At 49.3% G+C, this 18,842-nt stretch overlaps 5 protein-coding genes across 5 annotated transcripts; 2 read left to right on the top strand and 3 right to left on the bottom strand.

Annotated features, from left to right (window-relative positions):
* Nucleotides 1-268: 268 nt before the first annotated feature.
* On the bottom strand, nt 269-3,313 carry F5B22DRAFT_600023 (cytochrome P450). Its single transcript, XM_047974499.1, has 4 exons — nt 3,011-3,313; nt 2,494-2,955; nt 774-2,437; nt 269-612 (listed from the first exon to the last, which is right to left on the bottom strand). Exons 2-3 carry the CDS (start codon nt 2,683-2,685, stop codon nt 905-907), a joined length of 1,725 nt encoding a protein of 574 aa, XP_047832282.1. The 5' UTR covers nt 2,686-2,955; nt 3,011-3,313; the 3' UTR covers nt 269-612; nt 774-904.
* Nucleotides 3,314-4,013: 700 nt separating this feature from the next.
* On the top strand, nt 4,014-7,790 carry F5B22DRAFT_74838 (uncharacterized protein). Its single transcript, XM_047980539.1, has 3 exons — nt 4,014-5,720; nt 5,778-6,269; nt 6,414-7,790. Exons 1-3 carry the CDS (start codon nt 4,106-4,108, stop codon nt 7,745-7,747), a joined length of 3,441 nt encoding a protein of 1,146 aa, XP_047832283.1. The 5' UTR covers nt 4,014-4,105; the 3' UTR covers nt 7,748-7,790.
* A 632-nt stretch (nt 7,791-8,422) lies between these two features.
* On the top strand, nt 8,423-9,462 carry F5B22DRAFT_644942 (uncharacterized protein; the record flags this gene model as incomplete). The annotated part of the gene is made up of 2 exons (XM_047978510.1): nt 8,423-9,297; nt 9,339-9,462. The coding sequence occupies 2 exons, from the start codon at nt 8,423-8,425 to the stop codon at nt 9,460-9,462; spliced, it is 999 nt and encodes a 332-aa protein (XP_047832284.1).
* A 90-nt stretch (nt 9,463-9,552) lies between these two features.
* Nucleotides 9,553-10,887, bottom strand: F5B22DRAFT_74925 (uncharacterized protein). Its single transcript, XM_047980541.1, has 2 exons — nt 10,435-10,887; nt 9,553-10,300 (listed from the first exon to the last, which is right to left on the bottom strand). The coding sequence occupies exons 1-2, from the start codon at nt 10,778-10,780 to the stop codon at nt 9,771-9,773; spliced, it is 876 nt and encodes a 291-aa protein (XP_047832285.1). The 5' UTR covers nt 10,781-10,887; the 3' UTR covers nt 9,553-9,770.
* Nucleotides 10,888-11,791: 904 nt separating this feature from the next.
* Nucleotides 11,792-15,531, bottom strand: F5B22DRAFT_74922 (rab-GTPase-TBC domain-containing protein). The gene is made up of 3 exons (XM_047980540.1): nt 13,498-15,531; nt 12,318-13,428; nt 11,792-12,265 (listed from the first exon to the last, which is right to left on the bottom strand). The coding sequence occupies exons 1-3, from the start codon at nt 15,408-15,410 to the stop codon at nt 11,885-11,887; spliced, it is 3,405 nt and encodes a 1,134-aa protein (XP_047832286.1). The 5' UTR covers nt 15,411-15,531; the 3' UTR covers nt 11,792-11,884.
* Between the last annotated feature and the right edge of the window lie 3,311 nt (nt 15,532-18,842).

The raw sequence follows: 18,842 nt of genomic DNA on the forward strand, positions 1-18,842 counted from the left end.
GCCTTCGGTCTGCTTCGGGATGAGGCCATTAGTGCACGACCATGCGTGATTACGTCTCATTGAAGGCCTGCCTACATATCAGTGCCTGGACAGCTTACATCTTGGCCCATAGGTTTGCCTGCCGTAGTCATGTCACTAGTAGTCTAAGTACAGAGAGGATAGTTTAGTTGCCCACCTACATCGGCCGTGAACAAAGCACAACCGATTCGGGGACTTATCGGGTATGTGGGTACCTACCTAGGTAGCTTACTTACAGTCCACTGGGGGTCGAGAACTCATCCTTGGAGAAAGTACACCTTCCTTACCTTTGCTCTACCAGACTCTCCCATACATGATGTGGGCATATCACTACGCCTAAAGAGGTTTAATACCAGGAATCAATAAGAGATGCCAAGTTGAGGATTGAGACAGCCCATCTGTAAATGTACAGCACTTCAAGCCTCACCTCTGTAAATGTAGGCAGGTGGTACTAGGCATTGCTACATATGATGACTACTTTTTCATATTATCCTCTCTCTCTACGATCAAAAGACGATGCCACCACGTACATATTTGAGCTGACAGCACACACAAAAACGAGGGTGTGCCCTATTCTGTGCTGTAACCCCGAAAGTATACACCGCCCATCTCGCTTAAATTTGAACAGGCATGGCGATGGTATCAGCAACAACATCTAGTTCGAAAGGGCGTCACGTATCACTTTGTTCAAGAGGAGATCGGCAGGTCAATATATAGGGGTACCTACGGAGTGAAGAGTCTAACATATACCAAAGACCTTTAGGCTGCGACACTCGAATTGGCTATGCTAATGCCAGCTGATCGAGCAATTTGAGGTGATAGACCTACATCCAATCCTACGCAGCCTAGAATAGGGGCTATTCGATCTTTTGCACCACTGGCTGATCTATACGAGCGCGTTTTCTAACCGCACGTAACATTGTGTCGGCTCTCTCGCAAACTTCTGTACAGCATCGTACCCGCCCAAGTGAAGCGGTACTTGAAGCAGCTTAAAGTGCCAGATAATCAGTACAAATTGCATTTTAAGGGTCTGCAGCGCCAGTCTCTTGCCGAAGCACCCGCGCGGTCCTAGTCCAAAAGCAAGTTGGGGCCCAGATGCAGGATCGAAAGTCACCACGCCAGATACTGCGTCTGTCTTGAGCCAGCGCTCAGGTCGGAATGTGCCAATGTCTTTGTCGTTCCAGACACCTGTGAGGGCTTTTCTTTCGCTGCGTCGCGCCCCAGGGCTACGGACACTGTCTAGTATGTTCATGTTGGGCTCCAAGTACCCGGCGCCGTTAGCCATCAAGAATACATCGGTTCCCTTAGGGATGTGACGTCCGAGCACGGTTGTGTCTTGTAGGGCCTGGCGCACTACGAATGCGATGGTGTTGGCGTGTCGGAGCACCTCTTCAACCACGGCATCGAGATAGGGAATGTGCACCTTGGCGATCTCTGGGTAAGTAGGGGCTCGCTTTGCTTGGGAGGCTTGGGGAAACGCAGTATGAAGAGCCGTGCGTAGGTTGTCCTGAACATGGGGATTATCAGTCAACATTTTGACTCCCCAGGCCACGGTGGTAGCCGAAGTATCGTGCCCAGCCATCATGAAGCCGAAGAACTCGTCATAAATACCCCGCTTGTGGTAATTTGGTTGACGACGTTCCTTGCTAGCAACCTCCCTCTCGCGTAGCAAAACAGAGTGTAAGGCACTGCGAGGCTCGTCATTGCCCTTGTCTATCAGAGCTATTGATTCGTCTACTTTATTCCGAATATAGCTATCCTTAATAGCTGTGGCATTCCTCATGTACGGGAGCTTTCGAAATACCCATGAGGTGAGGATAGGGGCTGGAGACAATTGTGTGTCCGTCACTGAGTTTGCTAATGTCAAAACCGCGGCGAATGTCTCAGGGATCTTGCTGTCTGGGAATTGGACCGGCTGATCAGTATCAGAGGTTAAGTCAGGTTTCCATTCCGACACGGCTGCGAGACGCTGGATCGTAATGCTCTCCGCTTCAGGCAGTCCAAATGAAGAGGCGAATATGCCGTCTAGGGCTGCGTATGTTATATCATGATGAGCCGAGAACGGCCGACCCTTCGCTCTGTCACACTTGGCCTGCCATACCTTGATTAAGGTGCAGACTGATCTATACACCTCTGGTGCACTTACTTTGCTGATAAAAGTTGGGGCCATAAGGTGATTGATAAGGTTCCGATTGTTCTTGAAGCGCGCATCTGTCGACAAGAATTGAATGTGCTGCTCAGGGAGAATGCCGCTGATCAGCTCTCCGAAGAAGCCACTGCGGTCAAATTCTTTCCGTCTTAAGAGAATATCTTGCGCCTCAAAGGGGTCTGTAACCACGACCCACGGTAGCGATCCCGGTTTAATGAATGCCTGAACAATAACACTTTGATGCCGTGTAGTGAGTGAGGTAAGCCAGCACTGTTTTATGGTTAAACAGTCAGATCCGCTATGATGGCTGTTTTTTGAAGACTCACGAATATTCGTTTCGTGCGCATGACATAACTCATCATCTCAGGGACGTCGCCGAACAATTTTTGGGCGGCATCGCGATTATACGGGATGCCAGCCAGCGGCTTGGGAAGTATAGCTCGACGCACTACATATAACGCCAAAGCTAGAAAAACAAGCAACAAGTCGCCTCTAGCGAAAGACATCACAGAGCCCATTCTATGCCCTCCTTCATTCAAAGCTCGACGGTCAACCAAGCTGGGCCAGTGCAGATTCCTTATATAACTCAACAGATGATTGATGTAATTATTGACTCGCGGGCCAACTTCTTACTCTTGAGATGTTGCAAGTAGGCGAAAGCCAAGGTATGGTGACACAATGAGTTCTTGGGCTAGATGCCGCTGCTCAATCAGTACGGATAGATCGTGCGGACCCAAGTATCATCTTATGGGTACGCAAGAATGGTTTTGAAGAGGAGAATCCCTGTGCTAATCTCGCATCAACACAACTCGCTTATCCTATCACGCCAGGTAGGTATCTTACATATATGTATGCACTTTGCACTTGACATGGCAGACCAAGCCTTTCAAATCTAGTCTCACTATAAACTAACTTTTAGTAAAGTATTCAATGATCAGTAAAATGTTTATGAGTTTAATATAGATAACCTCGTTTTATAAATTCGATCTAATTAACAGGCTTTGACTATCTGCTTTCGAGCTCTAGGTCGTACATGAACGCTACCGATGGCGGATCTAGTCTAGCGTCGGGGTAATTAGCGCTGCTAGATCAATCTTTGACTGAACGGCCATATATCGTGCTTTGGAGTCAGTTTCTGCATCGAGGTTTTCGAATTCCACAATTGGACTACATGAATTGTTTCATTGATTCAAGAAACTAAACGAATATTTAGTTCAAGCCATCCGGGCCCCGAAAAGCGATGATTCAACTTCAGTCAATGATCAACTATACTAGTTATTTGTTCAGACCTCCATAAACCGAGCGATAGCTCACAATGAAATGGGTTTATAGAATCAAATCCTATTGAAACCGGGTGCCGTCTTTCTTCATAGATAGCTAACGTTCATGCAGAGCAAGTCTTACACACATAGCTCTACAGCTCCAACCATACTACAGACCTCTTTATATTTGTAGACTAGCTACGTCTCCGATAGAATTGATATGGCACATGGGCGCAGACCAGCGAGTTGCTGTAACAAGAGAGGAAATTATCACCAGGACCACCAACTCTTGTGAATCGGTTCCAATGTTGTGTCTGCCCCTTATTCCTTCCTCCCCAAAGAGCTTCCAAGTGCTCGGTGGCAGGAGGCTCTCACTTGCCGACGTCCTTACCTGCTTTGGTGCCTACGCCTACAGCGCACCTGCCTAGGGACCTATCTAGTATGTAATGGTGAAGATATCGAAAGCCCCTAGCTCCTTCTCCTAACGTGTATGCTGTCCGAGGCAGCGGCAGTCCAGTCGCTTCCAGGTAGGGCAATGCCACAGTATGGACTGTAGACAAGAGCCCCGACAACCTGCTCTCACGTTTCGACACCTCTGTTTCTCCCAACTGTTGGCCGCTTCAACACATGCGTAATGTTACATGTCCTCTTCTAACGCTGTGTTCAATGGCCTTCCATGAGAATGTCTATCCTCTGTTGTTGTCGTAATCACCAGTCGTCCGAGAAAAAGACACAAACAGAGCCCCTTGAACTGCCTATCCAGCCACCTCGTGCAAGATTGTCTAAGACGCTGTCACGATCTGACACTGATATGTATCTGTCATCCATCTTAGCCTCCCGGGGCCCTTCACAGCTGATCATCCCCGCCTACCATAATATTGTCGATCCAGAAGCCGTTGACGTAGAAGACTCCGACGACGAGGGTCCAGACAGAAACACTCGAGAGCCAAACATGACTGCCTTGGGATCATTCAGAACAAAGTTTATTCGGCGTTTATCCCACCGAGCCGACTCCAAGGCCTGCTCTGGACCCTCTGTTGGTACTAGTGATGAAGAACTTGCCCGACGCGCAGAGCTTAAGCGTCTAATGCACAAACGAATTCAAGACGAGCTGAAAAGTGAAGAAGAGGAAGAGGAGGATGAAGACAATAACATGGGGCTCTCACCTCTCAAGCCTCCTGTCATCAATGATTGCAGAGAGTCTGAGCTTCCCGGAGGTGGTCCCAGAGATACAATTGAATTCTCTGTTTCTGCCGTCGACGATCAAGAACCTATAAAGGAGATCCACACACCGTCAGGGACACCATTTCCCTCAACCCCTGTTATTACAGGGCCGCAAGAGTCATTCCAACAGCGAAGCCACCACTCTAAGTCACCTAAAGCATCTATCGACAACTCTTGTCAGGAATACAACATACTCAACAAAGTCGACTCTGTTGTTCAGCCCCAATCATCTCCGCATCTTACCCCTGTTCATCTATTGGGAGGAAGTGGTCGTGGATCCCCCTCTACTGCCTCATGGCGCTTGTCTTACAGCGAGATCCACATAGAAAGCTATATTGAACCATTAGTAGAGGCTAGAGCAGCCTCTCGTCCTCAATCACTACTACCAGAACGCTCATTGTCCAAGCTAGACAATAACACAACCCAGGCATCCGAAACAGATGCCACTAGTTACTATATCAAGCCTGCCATGCAAAACGGAATGATTGGAACAAGCCAAGCCATGCAAACTGGTCAAAATACCCACCTCGAAGAGGACAGTGAAAACAGGGATATCTCTAGCGACTCTTTTGAGACGACAGATGGCCGATATTCACCAATGGATGTGTGGTTACGGAGTCAGAACGTACATTGCGCTTCGGACTCATCAAGCTGCTCAGATCCTGAGATAGGACACGAAAGCTCAAACAATTGTGATATCACAGATAGAGCTGCAGGGCAGCAGTATTCAGGAAAGTCTTCAAGTCATTCGATCTTCACGGAACAGACTGTTGCTTCCAGTTCGATTGTACGAGAGCACCCCCCAGGCGCTTGGCCGATGACACCAGAGCAGATCACTGGCAATGAATCTATTGTATCGTATCATCCCTCTAACCTAATACATAATGTAATTGACACAGCATCGACACCTACGGAGGATCAGGACCAAGACGTATCCTCACGTTATACGTCATCTCGATACACCACCAGGCCAAATAGCCAACAGGCTGCACCAATGGACTCGCATCAAAGCCTAACAGAGCTTCTGGGAAATCGCCAGATACTGCAGCCACTTTCTTCAGCTCAAGGTAAGTGAGGTTGTGAGTAACAACTCAGATGAACTGTACTAAGCTGACACAACGAAGGATCCGTCAGTCAATATAACGTAACGGATAGTGAGAACTCAGGCAGCTCATATCGAACAGCTCTAAACAAAATGCCATCATCAGATCATACCAAAACTGATCCAGAGTTCACACGGGTTGGCATGGCTGAGGCATTGTCCATCAATGCTTCAGAAACAGAAAGTTTTCGGCAGAGAGAAGAGGAGCTAAAATCGATTGAGAAACGGTTTGGGCTCACACCAGCGCGCCGATATCCCAGGACACCAGTGCGTAGCAAATTCAGAGAGGAATTTGATGATTCTAAAGATTCAAGTATTGGTAAAAGTTCGATTCTGTCCAAATTATATCTTGCAATCCCCAAAAAGTCCAGAATGCCGAGCTCGCATATGGGATTGAACAAAAGTAACGAAGAGATTGGAATGCACCTGGTAGATTGCCGAAAGTCACAGAAGTTACAGCTATCCGCGATAGACTCGAATCAGGAACATTGTCTACCCTCCAAAACGGTCCCTGGTGAGCTCCCAAAATCCATCATATCCTTCCTTGAAATATATGGGGAGTGGGAGTTGCCTAGTTGGAAAGAGCTAATTGCGTCACTCATCAATTCGCGTGGATTCGCTATGCGTGGTCACTATCATTGACTGACATATTACACAGAAACCCAAGAGGAAGCCACAGGCCACCGGCAACGTACTAAGAACCAAGGAGCGGATCACCACACTGGACGTTTGAAAGGTAGACTCATCAAAGTATCGGCCCTCAAAGCAGACTTAAATAGTTCCGAAGCTCAAGCCATCCATCCCGGGACTCGATGCCTCGATATCAATACAACCACCGGTAAAAAGAGTATAGGAAAAGACAAGGCGAGACATCCCCTTCCGGTGCCGGAGGATATTGGCGGAACGAAAGATGCTGAAGCTGGAAGGACTGTTGGCATACATGCTGGTGTCTTTCAAGAGTGGGTAGAGCAGCTTCAGGCCGAGGCCGTACAACGAGAAAGTCAAGCTCAGTTTAGACATAACGTCCCCAAAGATCAGCCTCTGAGACTGCACACTCCTCCCGCCTCATGGGCGAAATGGCCATCACATACACGCCGGGAGAGAACGGCAGCAGCTGGTGCTAAGGATAGGGTAATTGCTCGGGATTTTGCAGCTGTACCGAGCCCGGATCTTTCCAAACCTAGAACAGACAATAAACAGGCAATGGGGCCAGATTTGACCGAAACATCCAGAAACATATCGAGCCAGCTCGGCAAGGCACTGAAATCTAGCTGGAACAAAATGATGCACACAGGCTCTATTGGTCGCACTCCTGACCATGGACTCACAACCCAGGGTTCCCTGATGTCTCATGGGTTTTTGGAGTACCCAGAGCTCAAGCTACTTCCCACTGCAGAAAGCTACCGAGAGGTACAAGCTCTGGACCAACAGATAGATACAATGAAACGCCGTTCTATATCTGGAAAGCGTTGCGTGCGACAATCTGGTAACGACGGTGCGAGAGGTCCACTAGCAAGTCGTATTGCTGAGGAGGTCCATAAATTTCAGATTGGCAGCGAGAATACCCCTTGGACCGATATCCAGCACAATACTAAATTTTCGACACCTACAGAGTTCTTGTCGCCTGCACATGCCCTTGTTCGCCGCTCTGGGCCATATAATCAAGAGCCTTTCAGTAGTGCGGGATTTCAAAGTGCGTACGAAGATTGCGTGCAGACTCAGATGCTCGATGAGGGTGACGATAACAACATAGTTGAAGGCCAAGATAGGGCCATTATCAAACGAGCAAAATCCACTGGTAATATCAAGATCGAACAACCCGAAGACGGGAGAAATCCTACGCCTATCCGAAAAGCAATGAAGATGGGTCTACGACGACATAAGTCTTTGGGTTGGATTCGCGGTCGCAACAATGGTTCAGACAAGGTCCTTGCGGGAGGGTTAGAACAGCATAGTATAGGAGAACTTAATATTTCTACCCAGACTAACTAGTTATAACTTTTCGAACCAGTTGACGGCATTCCTTCAAGGCTGCAGATTGTAAGCATGAGCTTATATTATCATAGTGTATAGATTGATTAGGGAGCTGATAGGAGTTCCCAAAGCCCGTCGCTAGTGTTTAGGGAGAGAGGGTAATATTGGGCTGGGGTAGCTAGAGAAGCAATTAGGTACCCCATCTTCACTCTTGTGGACTTGCTTAAGGAGGCGAATAGCATACTCATAATACGTGCCGGGTGTACACCACTAGAATTAAAATACTGCTTATTAAACAGATACGGAAGATCAATGACAATACGATGGTTTCCCTAACCAAGACTATGCTCCTCGATACTTGAAGCTCTACCTTAGATGTCTACACAAGGACTATTCTTGCCAAACAAAGGGCTTGTTCCACGAGAGAGCGCCTTAATTGACTTGTTTCTTCTGGAAAGCTCATACCTTTGTCATGTTTAGAAACAATGAACAAATAATCCCACGAGATCGAAAGTTATTTAAGAGGTTCTTGACGTCGCTTCGAGACAGTCCTCATCATTGGACAAGCAGCTAACTGCACCACCACCTTCAGATATTTGTCAGGAACAAGCTTAACTGAAGAAATCAAGTACGTCTAGATCTCATTTACACTACCAGAAACAGTTAATCAGATTTAGGTAAACTTTTTTCAACATGTCTGAGAACTGCATCACGGATAACTTCGCGACAAACTGGTTACCTCATTTTTCCCCTGAAGGCAACATCCTCCCTGATGTCTCCTTCAAAGTAGACTGCCAGATCTGCAGCAAGTCACTCGCTATCTCAGATCCCGCAGATGGTGAGAATTTCGAGACATTTACAGTTTTGCCTTGTGGCCACGCCTTCGGTCTCGAGGACGTACAGACTTGGGTCATAGCCTCGGATTCGGCAACTTGTCCTTCTTGCCGAGAGCCTCTATGGCACCGCGATTGCGAGCATTACATTAGCCTCAGACCACTAGAAGCTGGGATGAATAATATGCGTAAAGCCATATCCAAGTGTATAAGACAGATCCCCCCAAAATGTCGGCATTGCCGCCATGGCAACGCTGATGATAGCCCATCAGACGATCACGGAGACGACGCTCCCGGACCTCTCTTTGATGAGGCAGAGCTTGCAAGACTTTTTATTGGCGATAATGCAACGGCGCATGATGAGGCAGAGCCTGAAATACTTTTTATTGATAATAATGGAGCGGCGCATCGCGTTGAACTCAGATCGAGCAGAAATGTTCATGGGCCTCGTCAAAGAGTCCAGTTGGCGTCAGGGGTGCAGGTAACGTACGACCCAAGGGCAGCTTCACCACCACAACGGCTACCACGAAGAAGTGCGAGACACTACGCTGAAACGGGCCAACAGCCGCCAAACTTGCAGCGAAGGAATGCCATTGTTGGTGGTATGGCAACAGCGCCAGATTTTGGCTCGCGTAGATCAGAACGTGGTCGTAGCCGTCAACATGGCCCACCTATTCAGGGGCAATGGGACGATGTAGATGAGCTCATGGAGAGAATGGCCCGTCGAATTGGTAGGTGAGTTGACACAAGTTGCATTGTGCTAACTTTCTTAGTAGGGATCCTCTTCTTTGTCGTTACCTTGTCCATCTTACTATCTTCGTCCTCATGTGTCTAGTGAGCACCGTATTGCTCATTTATGACGGTTTTAGGAAGATGATAGAACGTCGAGATGGCGAGTGATATTCGGCACTTAACCTTTCCCTGCACCGTCTGCTCTCAAATAGTACTTACTATTCAATCATAGATTTTCATTCCAGTAATAGATTTTATGCCAATTGATATTTTCTTTGCATTGAGAATACACTGTGTAGACTTTTGAGTCATAGCTGAAACCAAGCAAAGATCAGGCCGTTGACAGGTAATACTGCTATTGAAAGTGAATATTATGTAAATATAGACTTTGTGACGTGGTTTTTGGCCCCCTCGGTTATGTATAAAGTCCTTCAATCGAATTCCTTTGAAACGCACACAACAACAATCCTCCATTATCAGAAACCCGCACTGGTAGACCTCCTCTCGCGATACCAAATGGCCAATGCCGATGCAACAGCCATGACCGCCCAACGATCCCCGAGCGACCCATCCGCGCCTGTCCCAAGGAATCTGAAGCGCAGGACTTTTGTTATGGACCAACTCACTTCCGACCACACCGCCACAACCTCTTTCCCGTCGCTGCTCTGCCCTAACACATTGCTGCTATACTTCCTCTTCAAGGGCGCATACAGAGACGAGGGGTGTAGTATCGACAGAGGCGGATTCGACACGCGTACGAGCTTCCACCCCGAATGCCGCCCGCCGAGCGTCTCGACCTCGAAGCCGCGGCTGTGCCGCCACTCGAAGCGCTCTCTGCCCCGGCCCGAGGCGTTCGTCTCGATGCTGAAACTCATGATCCGCGTGAACGCGCCGACGGACTCGAGGAGCTCATGAGCCACGAGGAACCCCGATCCTTGGCGTGCTGGGAGCGTGATGGTTGTCGAGTGGCTGAATGGTTGGTGATCTATCGTTGCTAGGGGTGGCGCTACGGTTAGGGGAAAAGGGGGGAAGATGTTAGCGTACGAGGTTACTAAGGGTATTGTGTATGTGTATGGGGATATATAAATGTATGAAAATGGTGTAGCTTCACAGGATGACTCAAAGACGAAAATAACGTACAATCCCTTGAAATGCCCCTGTGAATGACCATGTCAGGTCGCATGCCGAACCCATGCGTTGAAACGGCATAGAGCGGCGACACCTGGCCCTCCCCAATCGTATAGTGTTGTAGGCTTTGGCAATACAAGGAGAAGGCCTGGGGAAAGATTGGTTCGTCGATCCTGCTTCTGATATGAGCATAGACGGGTTGGATTATCGTGCTTGAGATGGTGGCAAGGGTGTAGCGTCTGGCGTCAATCTGATTGTTGTTGCTGTTGCGATGACGGTGACGGCTCGTGCTCGTGGCCTCGGCGTACGAAGGGGGAGGATCATCCGGATCTAGATCCAGATCTGTTGGTGGCGCCATTATGTAGATGTTTCATTCACCTTTTCGTCATATGAAAGGGTTACTATTGAGCATAGTCTAGGGTGTAAGTTGAAATGAAGATGCTTGTAAGTGTCCTTTAGGGCCTCATTCTGAGGAAACGGTGAAAAATGACTTGGAAGTGAATGCGTCTCAATGCAAATTGGCTGTATAGGTGGGCGGTGATCTGGATGATATTTCAGGATTCCGCTTTTCATTAACGACAAAGAGTTCTCAGCGGATAATAGAACGCCGTAATCTCAAGATAATGCTTCCTATAGCAAACAGAAAGGGCTCTGTATATGTGCACCTGCGCTTTTTCCGTGTGTGGACGGAGACCTGATTTCAAAGCATTGCGGCATGAGTGTTTCGCGCTTTGAACTTTCCTGGTAATCATCGAAATGCTAGGACTGGTGTTTCTGGCAAGTACTTGATAAAGTCCAGCAGGCCATAACAACCGCGTTTCAAAAGTAACTCACCACAGTAGGTAAATTGATGTTAATCAATTAAGTTTTCATCAATAAACTTTGTTTTAAGCCAAATACATCTCCATCGACATCATCATAACTTAATACCCTATGTTAAGTGCAACATTACTTTATTTGTGCATAACTATTTGATGTTTCATAGCCCATCTCCAACTCAAGAAAAGAACCGCCTATGGAGCCATAGCATCATAATTCGCCATACTTTCTGGTCCGCAATAGACCACATCCAATTGACAACAAAGGGAATATTCGTGGAGCAATCCAAAGTCGACTCCGTGTCCTATGAAACACGCAGAGCAACTATGAGTATAATCGAATGCGTAAGGGTATAATGCGTAAAGGTATAATGCATAAAAACAGGTTGTAAGGCGGCAAAGAAAGAAAAAAGGCGATGTGTCGCCAGCACGGATTTTGCTTTTAAAACCCTTGGGCATGAAGGTAGAACAGTATTAGGAAACGCTTCATCGACATTCATACGATAAAGGTCATTAAATATGGCATAGAGTGTTTATCGCCTGTCTAGGCACTTGGGCTTAGTTGTGCGTGAAGAGTGTGGGCGTAGAATCTCTGAATTAGATTCGTGTAATGATGGAAGGGCCAGAGCGTGAAAAGGTGCATCCTATGCCTTTTTCTTCTGTTTGCTCTGGTGCTTCTTCCATTCAATTTTCACGACTTCCAGGAACCTCTGCTCGTCCTTAATAGGGACCCACGAGGTGAGAGACTTCATGGCGTTTTCAAAGTCGGAGTCGATAAGTGTCGAATGTAGCGTGTCGATGATGGCAAGACTTGTTGCATGTAATATCTCCAGTCCCTTAGATGTGGGATAATTTTCCGTCTCCTTGCCTGTCCCTGGAGTAGGTAGCGGCTGCTCGGGAGGAGAGGAGCCGAGCAACATGAAGACGTCCCAAACGCGAAGCTGAACCGGAAATGGTATTGACAGATTGAATAGAGTTAAGTACCATCGAGTAGCATAGGCCGTGGGATCGATGCAAAGCTCTTTCTAAAGAGAATTAGGAGATTCGTAACCTTCGAGGACTTTGGTTGCAACTTACCAAATTTTCTGCCACATCCTTGTCGTTCAGCCAATGCGTTTCAAAATCTTTTAGGGCGCCCATGAGTTCAACAAAACCGGTTTGATATATCCGGTTGAGGCCACGGAACTGCCAAAGTCGCACAAGCATGATAAAGCATTGTTCCTCGTCATAGTAGCTAAGTAAGGTCGCCGCTAACGTTGCCATACCCTGGACATAGCCAGTATCGGGAAAGTAGAGGGACATGGCATGCAAGACCCGAAATAAGAGTCGTTGTCCGCCTCGATATCTCCTCCTAAACATGATGTGCTGGTTGATAGTCCTAGGGACATCCAGGTCGATCTGTATGTCATCCGGTGATGGCTCGTCAACAAGACGGCGGAAGGCGGCCATGAGCTCCTCATCAGATACATAGTTGACTTGATCAGCCTTCGCGCTCGAGGCCAAAAACGAATACCAGGCCGCAGATCTCCAGCAATCCGGTATACCCTTCCAAGTGCGCTCTATAAGCTTAGGGTTCTTAGCATCAAAATGAAAGATTGTACCCTGTCCTTCGGAACCAGGTTTCACTATCTTAGCCATCTTTCGCCATTTCTCAGAGCGTTTCCCCTCTTTGCGTTTCATCTCGGCTATCATCTTGTCAATCCCTTCATCTTCGGTGATGTTTGAGAGTCCCGGTTGCAGCGCAAGTAGATCGCCAGCCTCGTCGATCAACCTCCTATCTCTGTTGTGGGGAAGCTTATTGGTCGCCTGGCGAATAGTAGATCGGACGGACCGGCGCGACATAGCAGAAACCTCGGAGGTATGCGTGTTGAGAGATCGCGCTGAGAACTTCTTGGTAGGGCCGCGCTTAGCGCCCACCGAAAGCGACGCGGCATCCTTGCGTATCAGTACGTTTCTGTTCTTCCGAGATGAATATCTGATAGGCGAAGAGCCAGGTGGTGTTGCAGTGCTGGGCGGTGAGCTTGATTCTGGCCGATGGGGCACAATAAAACCGTAGCGATCGACATCTTGGCCATCTACCCCCTCCCAGTCCTCAATGCCGCCGGCTAGTTCACGATTACCTTGTTGCGCTAGCGAGGACGTAGAAGCCGACGTTTGAGTAGGGTGTCCAAGTCTTTGGTCGCTTGGTCTGTCATAGTCAAGGCTGGTTAGCACGATCAATGGCAGAAAGGAGTTTGGAGAGTCAAGGAAATCATACGCGTCATTGCCAACCACATCTGACAGGACTTCTTGGGGAGGCTCAAATGCCTCACCAATTGGCGAAGGCACGTCACCGTCTCCGAATGGGAGAACTTCCCCGGATTCATAGAGAGATCTCACCTTTTGAGATTCCTTCTCGGCCTCTGCAGAAATGACCCGAATACTGGGGGGTGGCTTATGGGATGTGGATGTGTTATCGCTCACGGCATTAGGCGGCTGTTGGGGGTGATGGGCGTGCGACGACTCGGGAAGTTGAAATGGTTTTTGGATGATCGCGGCGACGCCCATATCATCTTCGCGCGGGGGGCGCGCAGGCGCTGGATTGGCATGTTCCCTTTTCGACGCGGTGGGGACGAGGGGGAAGACACGAGCTTTGTTGTTATTGTTATTGGCGCTGGAGTTGATCTTGGTATTGGTAGAGGTCGACTGGTCTGGGATCGCAGCCTTATCGGCCATCTTTTGATGGTGATTGGCGCTGCTAGTGCTGCCACTTGTCTTCCACGGACGTTTGCCGCCGAAGATGAGGCTACCGCGGATGGAAAAGGAGAGTTTGCTTAAGTCATCTTCCTCAAAGAAGCTTTCGCAGGGGATGTTGGTGGAGATAACTGGCGACGACGGTCCATGACTAGCAGCAGGACCTGGGACGGCACTGGGGTTAGAGTTATTAATTGAGTGAATCGGGTTAGTCGGCCTCCGCGAATGGGAGAGCGAGTGGGAGAGGGGCAGGGGTGACGAAGTGGAGGAGGACGACAAGGAAGAGGGCGATGGGGCCGCCATGGTTTTACTGGCCGCGGCTTTGCCATTCGAGTCATTGTCCATGTGCAGACCTCCCAGACCTCCCTTCCCACCACACTCTCTCTCGGCGCACATGCGCATCGATCGAGACCCGTCCAGATCCAAGCTCCCGTTTCTGGGCCCCATCCCGGCCGCCTCCCCGTCGTCAGTGGATGTGGACTTCTTGCGCATTCGCATTAGCGACGACGGCGACGATCTGTACGAGGAGCCGGTGCGCAGGCTGAAGCTCCTGAACCGCCTCGAGAACTGGGGCGGCGGGGTCGCGGGGGATGCAGGCAATACCGGCGACGCTGTGCTGCCGACGGAAAGTGCAGGCGACAATGACGACTCGCTGGGCCTGCTGTCTGCTTCGCTGACTCGCTCCTGCCCCCGTTCCCGCTCCTGCTCCTGCTCTCGTTCCCGTTCCCGTTCTCGTTCTCGCGCTCGCCCGTGCGTGCCTTCTTTTCTCCTGGTCTTCTCTCCGTGTCGCACGTAGCCCCGGCTCTGTTCTTGGCTGAAGCCAGAGTCCCGTTCGTAATATGAGTATATCGACGAGCCAACTGAATTGGACTTTAATCGAAGCGGCTGCACTCCGGACACCGCGCCGTATTTCTCGTAGGCAAAAGGGTCCTCGTCCTCGTCGCTGCTGTTCTCCCTGTAATAGGCATTTACGTATGAGCCATACGAGTGAGAAGATATTGATGCGTGCACAGAATCTCTCCTTCCGTGACTGTCAAAGGTCCGGGGCGTACTGATGGTGCGTAGAGCGGGATGCTGCTCAGTTGGCGGCGGAGGACGGGGAGGCGGAATGGGAGGAGGCACGACAATAGGTGAGTTTGTGACCCCAGCAGGCCTTGTGAGATTGAGGGAGGAGGCACGAGGGGGCGGTCGCCGGGGTGAACGAGGGGGCGGCAGAGGAATCGGGGGCTCTAAGGCGATGGTTTGATCATACCGTAGTGCTATCAGCCTTGAGTCGTCTTTGAATGGCGCTGCCAATGTAGAGTGCCGCTCGCGTTTGCTACGCTGCACGCTGCCGCGACTCTTGAGTCCCTCGACCGACGAGGGGTGTGAGGAAGGATTGGAAAATGGCGCTGCTCCTCCGACTCCTCCAACGCCTCCTTGCACGGCTCCGAACATGATCTCCTCGCAATTTCGACTACCTGAATGATGCTATTTTTATGAGAACGATGCAACGCTTAACCGGGTCTCACAACTCGGTGGAGGCAGGGATGTTCACGCCGCCTCAGTATCACAACGTTGTTGAAATCCCCGATTCCCGGCTAGGCTATCCAATCGATAGGGTAAGGCACCGTAGAGGCCAGTAATCTTTACCAACAGAAGCTGCACTATAATGATTCGGCGTGGGTAATAACAGCAATATGAGATGTATGATCTCTTACGCTGGGCCTCCTTTATCTATAAGTCCAATGGGGGCCAGAGACAAGGAGTGGGTATTACACGATCATCTGTCATGCATCAATATAAAGCAGGCTGGATCACCACTAACAAGCTGTGTCTCGACACCCTGGAATGACTCGCACTCGGCCAGAAATATTGATCTGTCCAGATCTAAGCAGGGTTACCTTCGAGAAGGCTACGTCAGCTGTATTGATCAAGTGGGATGCAGCTGTCGACTGGAAAAAGTCCAGGCCTTTGCCTGGTGGTAGGAAATGGGGGTGACGCTAAAACGGCCAATTGAGTCGAGACATACCGGCTGGGCAAGATAGAGCGCCTAATAGACCAAGCTGGATTTCTTTTGCAAAACGCATACCAGAGCCTGGCGGTCTTTGAGATTAGGCTTGTTTGCTTTCTTGATTGACGAGACGCTCGCGGGCTGCAGTGCAGGAGTCCTTCATCGGCCTGTGCAGTAACAGGCTGCCGGCGCCACTGTGTGATAGATATAGTATAGTAGTATCATGAGGGATCTGCGCTGCCCGGTTTATTTCTTGAGAGAGGGACCAAGCGAGGAGCAGTGCGACAGCGTTTCTGAAATGCTAAACAGGGTGGCGGCTCTTCCTTTTTTCTCTCTTTTCTAAAACAATGTCTGTCTATCTCTGTCTATCGCTCTACGTCGGGAAGACGGTCCAGCACGCGTACGCACCCACCGCCGAGGGACCAACCTTACGTAGCACCAACCACTGACACCCAGAATGCCGACATACAACGGTGTTGGCGACGGACATGTATCGCTTCCTAACTAAGCCGGCCTAGCCTAAGCGGTCTACATACGCGACTCTTTTTTTAGTCAGGCATGGTCATCATGGTCTCAGCCGAAACGGCGTGGGAGGACCAATTGACGGCATACCAACCACGAACCACATGATTATGCCTGGGCCTGTAGGCTGTAGTGCGGTCCGATTTCTGGCGACAAAACGGAAGGCGTCAATACCTGCCCTGCACAAGATGCCCAAGGAGTGGGCCAGCGTTGGCGATGGTCTAGTCCTTATCCAGCTGTTGCAGCAGAGCTCGTCACACACACACACATCCTCACGCTCTACGTAGTACGCCCCGGCATTGGTCGAGACGCGGCACTTACTACTTCAAGGCATATATATATTCACACTTGCAGCGTCATCCTCGCGCGTGGCCACTGGCGCATTGGTTGTACCGAGCATACCTAGCTGACGAGAAGCTGATGCGTCGGTTGTGTTACGTATCATTTCCCGCGTGGTCTGTTAATAGATTCGAGCGAGGACCCGGGGCTTTGTCTACGCATTTGCCAAAGAGGCCATCTGTCACTTACACATGGCGATGGTGCATCCTCCACGTAGCCGACTGACTGAGTGGCGGAGGATGAAACTCCCCCCAATGGTAGACACGCCCATTTCTATCTGCCCCGAACTCTCCTCCGATCAGCCGCCACGGAGCTGTTAAGCACCGTTAGCGTATAGTAATTCAGTGAGCTAGCTATCCGCCGTCTGTGCTGTAAATCCAAGATATTAGTAGTAAGCTCGTTCCTAGCTAAAACCGCACAGAAACTTGTCATAAGCTCATTGACAGCCAACTTCAAGGCCTTTGGCTTGTATCAGACCTACTTCACCGCATGTCTTGCTCACCCAATCAAAGACCAAGCCACTACGGTCCATAGACGGCGAGCAACGTGCCGTGGTGAGGGTGGTCGCCAGGAAATAAGTCCGTATGCCCGCAACGTTTCGTGAAGTATGGCATGTGGCAGGAGAGGGGCTTCAGTATACCTCGTGAATAGGCCACAATGTACAATGTGGTTTCCAGGTATGTTTGCGCTCTGTGACTCTGTTTAACCTGTTTCAACGGTCTCCGCAATTGTCTGTTCCTCCGGAGGGGCTGGTTTCCCCCCACCACTCCAGCCTACGAAGTAGTACAATGAATCATGTGTGTGGGTTCTCCGTCGACATGCCTGTTTGGGTAATGTAGGGGTCTAGATATGGCTTCAAAACCGGGCCGGGGAATCTCTGCACTTCAGTATCTCTTCGTCGCCTGCACAGACAGTGATCTACCGGGACAACTATGTCGGTATCGGAAGGTAACATAACCAAGATGCCCGAGGTATGGGATTTGAATTCGATTCTGATGATCATGTTGACAACCAGACAAGGAACTAACTGATCAGACATCATCACAAGCCTGCTCGGCCATTAACTCGGAACGGCGGGGTAGATCGAAGTAAGGGAAGGGACGAAATATCAAGGGATCGTCCACGTAGTATCCCAACAGATTAATAATGACCGGGGACGTGGAGCAATCAATCCAGCTTTGTTCTAGAAAACCCCCGCGGGTTAGTAGTTCCGAGAAAGTATTGCCGCCAATCTGACACTGGTATTTAGCCAGCGTATCCCAAAGCTGCCGCCTGCGATCGAACAATTTGCACGATAGTGTATTAACAAGGAAGTACAAAGCATCCCGCCCTATCGGGTGCAAAGACGGGACATTGTTTTTTTTTTTTTTTTTTTTTTTTCGTTCTTTCTCTTTACTAAATTGTGCAGTCCCGACTTGGCGTGAAACACCTGGTTTGGTAGATATTCTAGGCTAACTATATATTTCACGAACTGGCGGAGTAGTTGGCATTGTAAGGGGAACAACGTCAAGTGATGCCACGATGAATAGCTGACAACAAATTAAATCTAGTCTAGTTATGTGTCATGTAGATCACCAGATAGAGTAACTTAGCAACGACAGTCCGCTAGTTAGGTGCTATTTGTACTATGAGATGGGTTATCGTGTTGCCAGGCCGCTGGGCTGAGCTCCATAAGATTTACTAGATCCGAAAAGAAAACATATTCTCTCTATCTAATAACTCCATGATATTCCAGATAAGTCTATCCCCAAAAACTTCATACTCGCTGTACCCCTTGGTGGGATGAGCGGCCTCTTTATTATTGGAAATGCCAGATCTAATCACGTCATTCGCGTGAACTCGAGCGTCCCTGGTCCAACGCAACCCAAAACATTTATGAAACCTTGCCCGGTTCAAGGTAAAGAGATTGAAGGGTGATGATGATAAAGCCTTTCAGTGAGTTCTAACGCCTGCAAGCATAAGTCATGGGGCATTATAGTATGCGTGTACTCTAAACTGGCCAAACAGTTGGGTGA

Source organism: Xylaria bambusicola, assembly GCF_022495145.1.
Source record: "Xylaria bambusicola strain CBS 139988 unplaced genomic scaffold F5B22scaffold_13, whole genome shotgun sequence".
NCBI lineage: Eukaryota > Fungi > Ascomycota > Sordariomycetes > Xylariales > Xylariaceae > Xylaria > Xylaria bambusicola.

Excerpts from the sequence above, each read along its gene's own strand:
- F5B22DRAFT_74922 (XM_047980540.1), bottom strand. The coding sequence starts at position 15,410 with ATGTTCGGAGCCGTGCAAGGAGGCGTTGGAGGAGTCGGAGGAGCAGCG. Across the intron at positions 13,429-13,497 it reads GATGTGGTTGGCAATGACGC|ACCAAGCGACCAAAGACTTG; the intron begins GTATGATTTCCT and ends TGACTATGACAG. Across the intron at positions 12,266-12,317 it reads AGGATGTGGCAGAAAATTTG|AAAGAGCTTTGCATCGATCC; the intron begins GTAAGTTGCAAC and ends AATTCTCTTTAG.
- F5B22DRAFT_600023 (XM_047974499.1), bottom strand. The coding sequence starts at position 2,685 with ATGGGCTCTGTGATGTCTTTCGCTAGAGGCGACTTGTTGCTTGTTTTT. Across the intron at positions 2,438-2,493 it reads TGCGCACGAAACGAATATTC|TGCTGGCTTACCTCACTCAC; the intron begins GTGAGTCTTCAA and ends ACCATAAAACAG.
- F5B22DRAFT_74838 (XM_047980539.1), top strand. The coding sequence starts at position 4,106 with ATGAGAATGTCTATCCTCTGTTGTTGTCGTAATCACCAGTCGTCCGAG. Across the intron at positions 5,721-5,777 it reads GCCACTTTCTTCAGCTCAAG|GATCCGTCAGTCAATATAAC; the intron begins GTAAGTGAGGTT and ends GACACAACGAAG. Across the intron at positions 6,270-6,413 it reads ACCCTCCAAAACGGTCCCTG|AAACCCAAGAGGAAGCCACA; the intron begins GTGAGCTCCCAA and ends CATATTACACAG.
- F5B22DRAFT_74925 (XM_047980541.1), bottom strand. The coding sequence starts at position 10,780 with ATGGCGCCACCAACAGATCTGGATCTAGATCCGGATGATCCTCCCCCT. Across the intron at positions 10,301-10,434 it reads CAGGGGCATTTCAAGGGATT|CGCCACCCCTAGCAACGATA; the intron begins GTACGTTATTTT and ends CCCTAACCGTAG.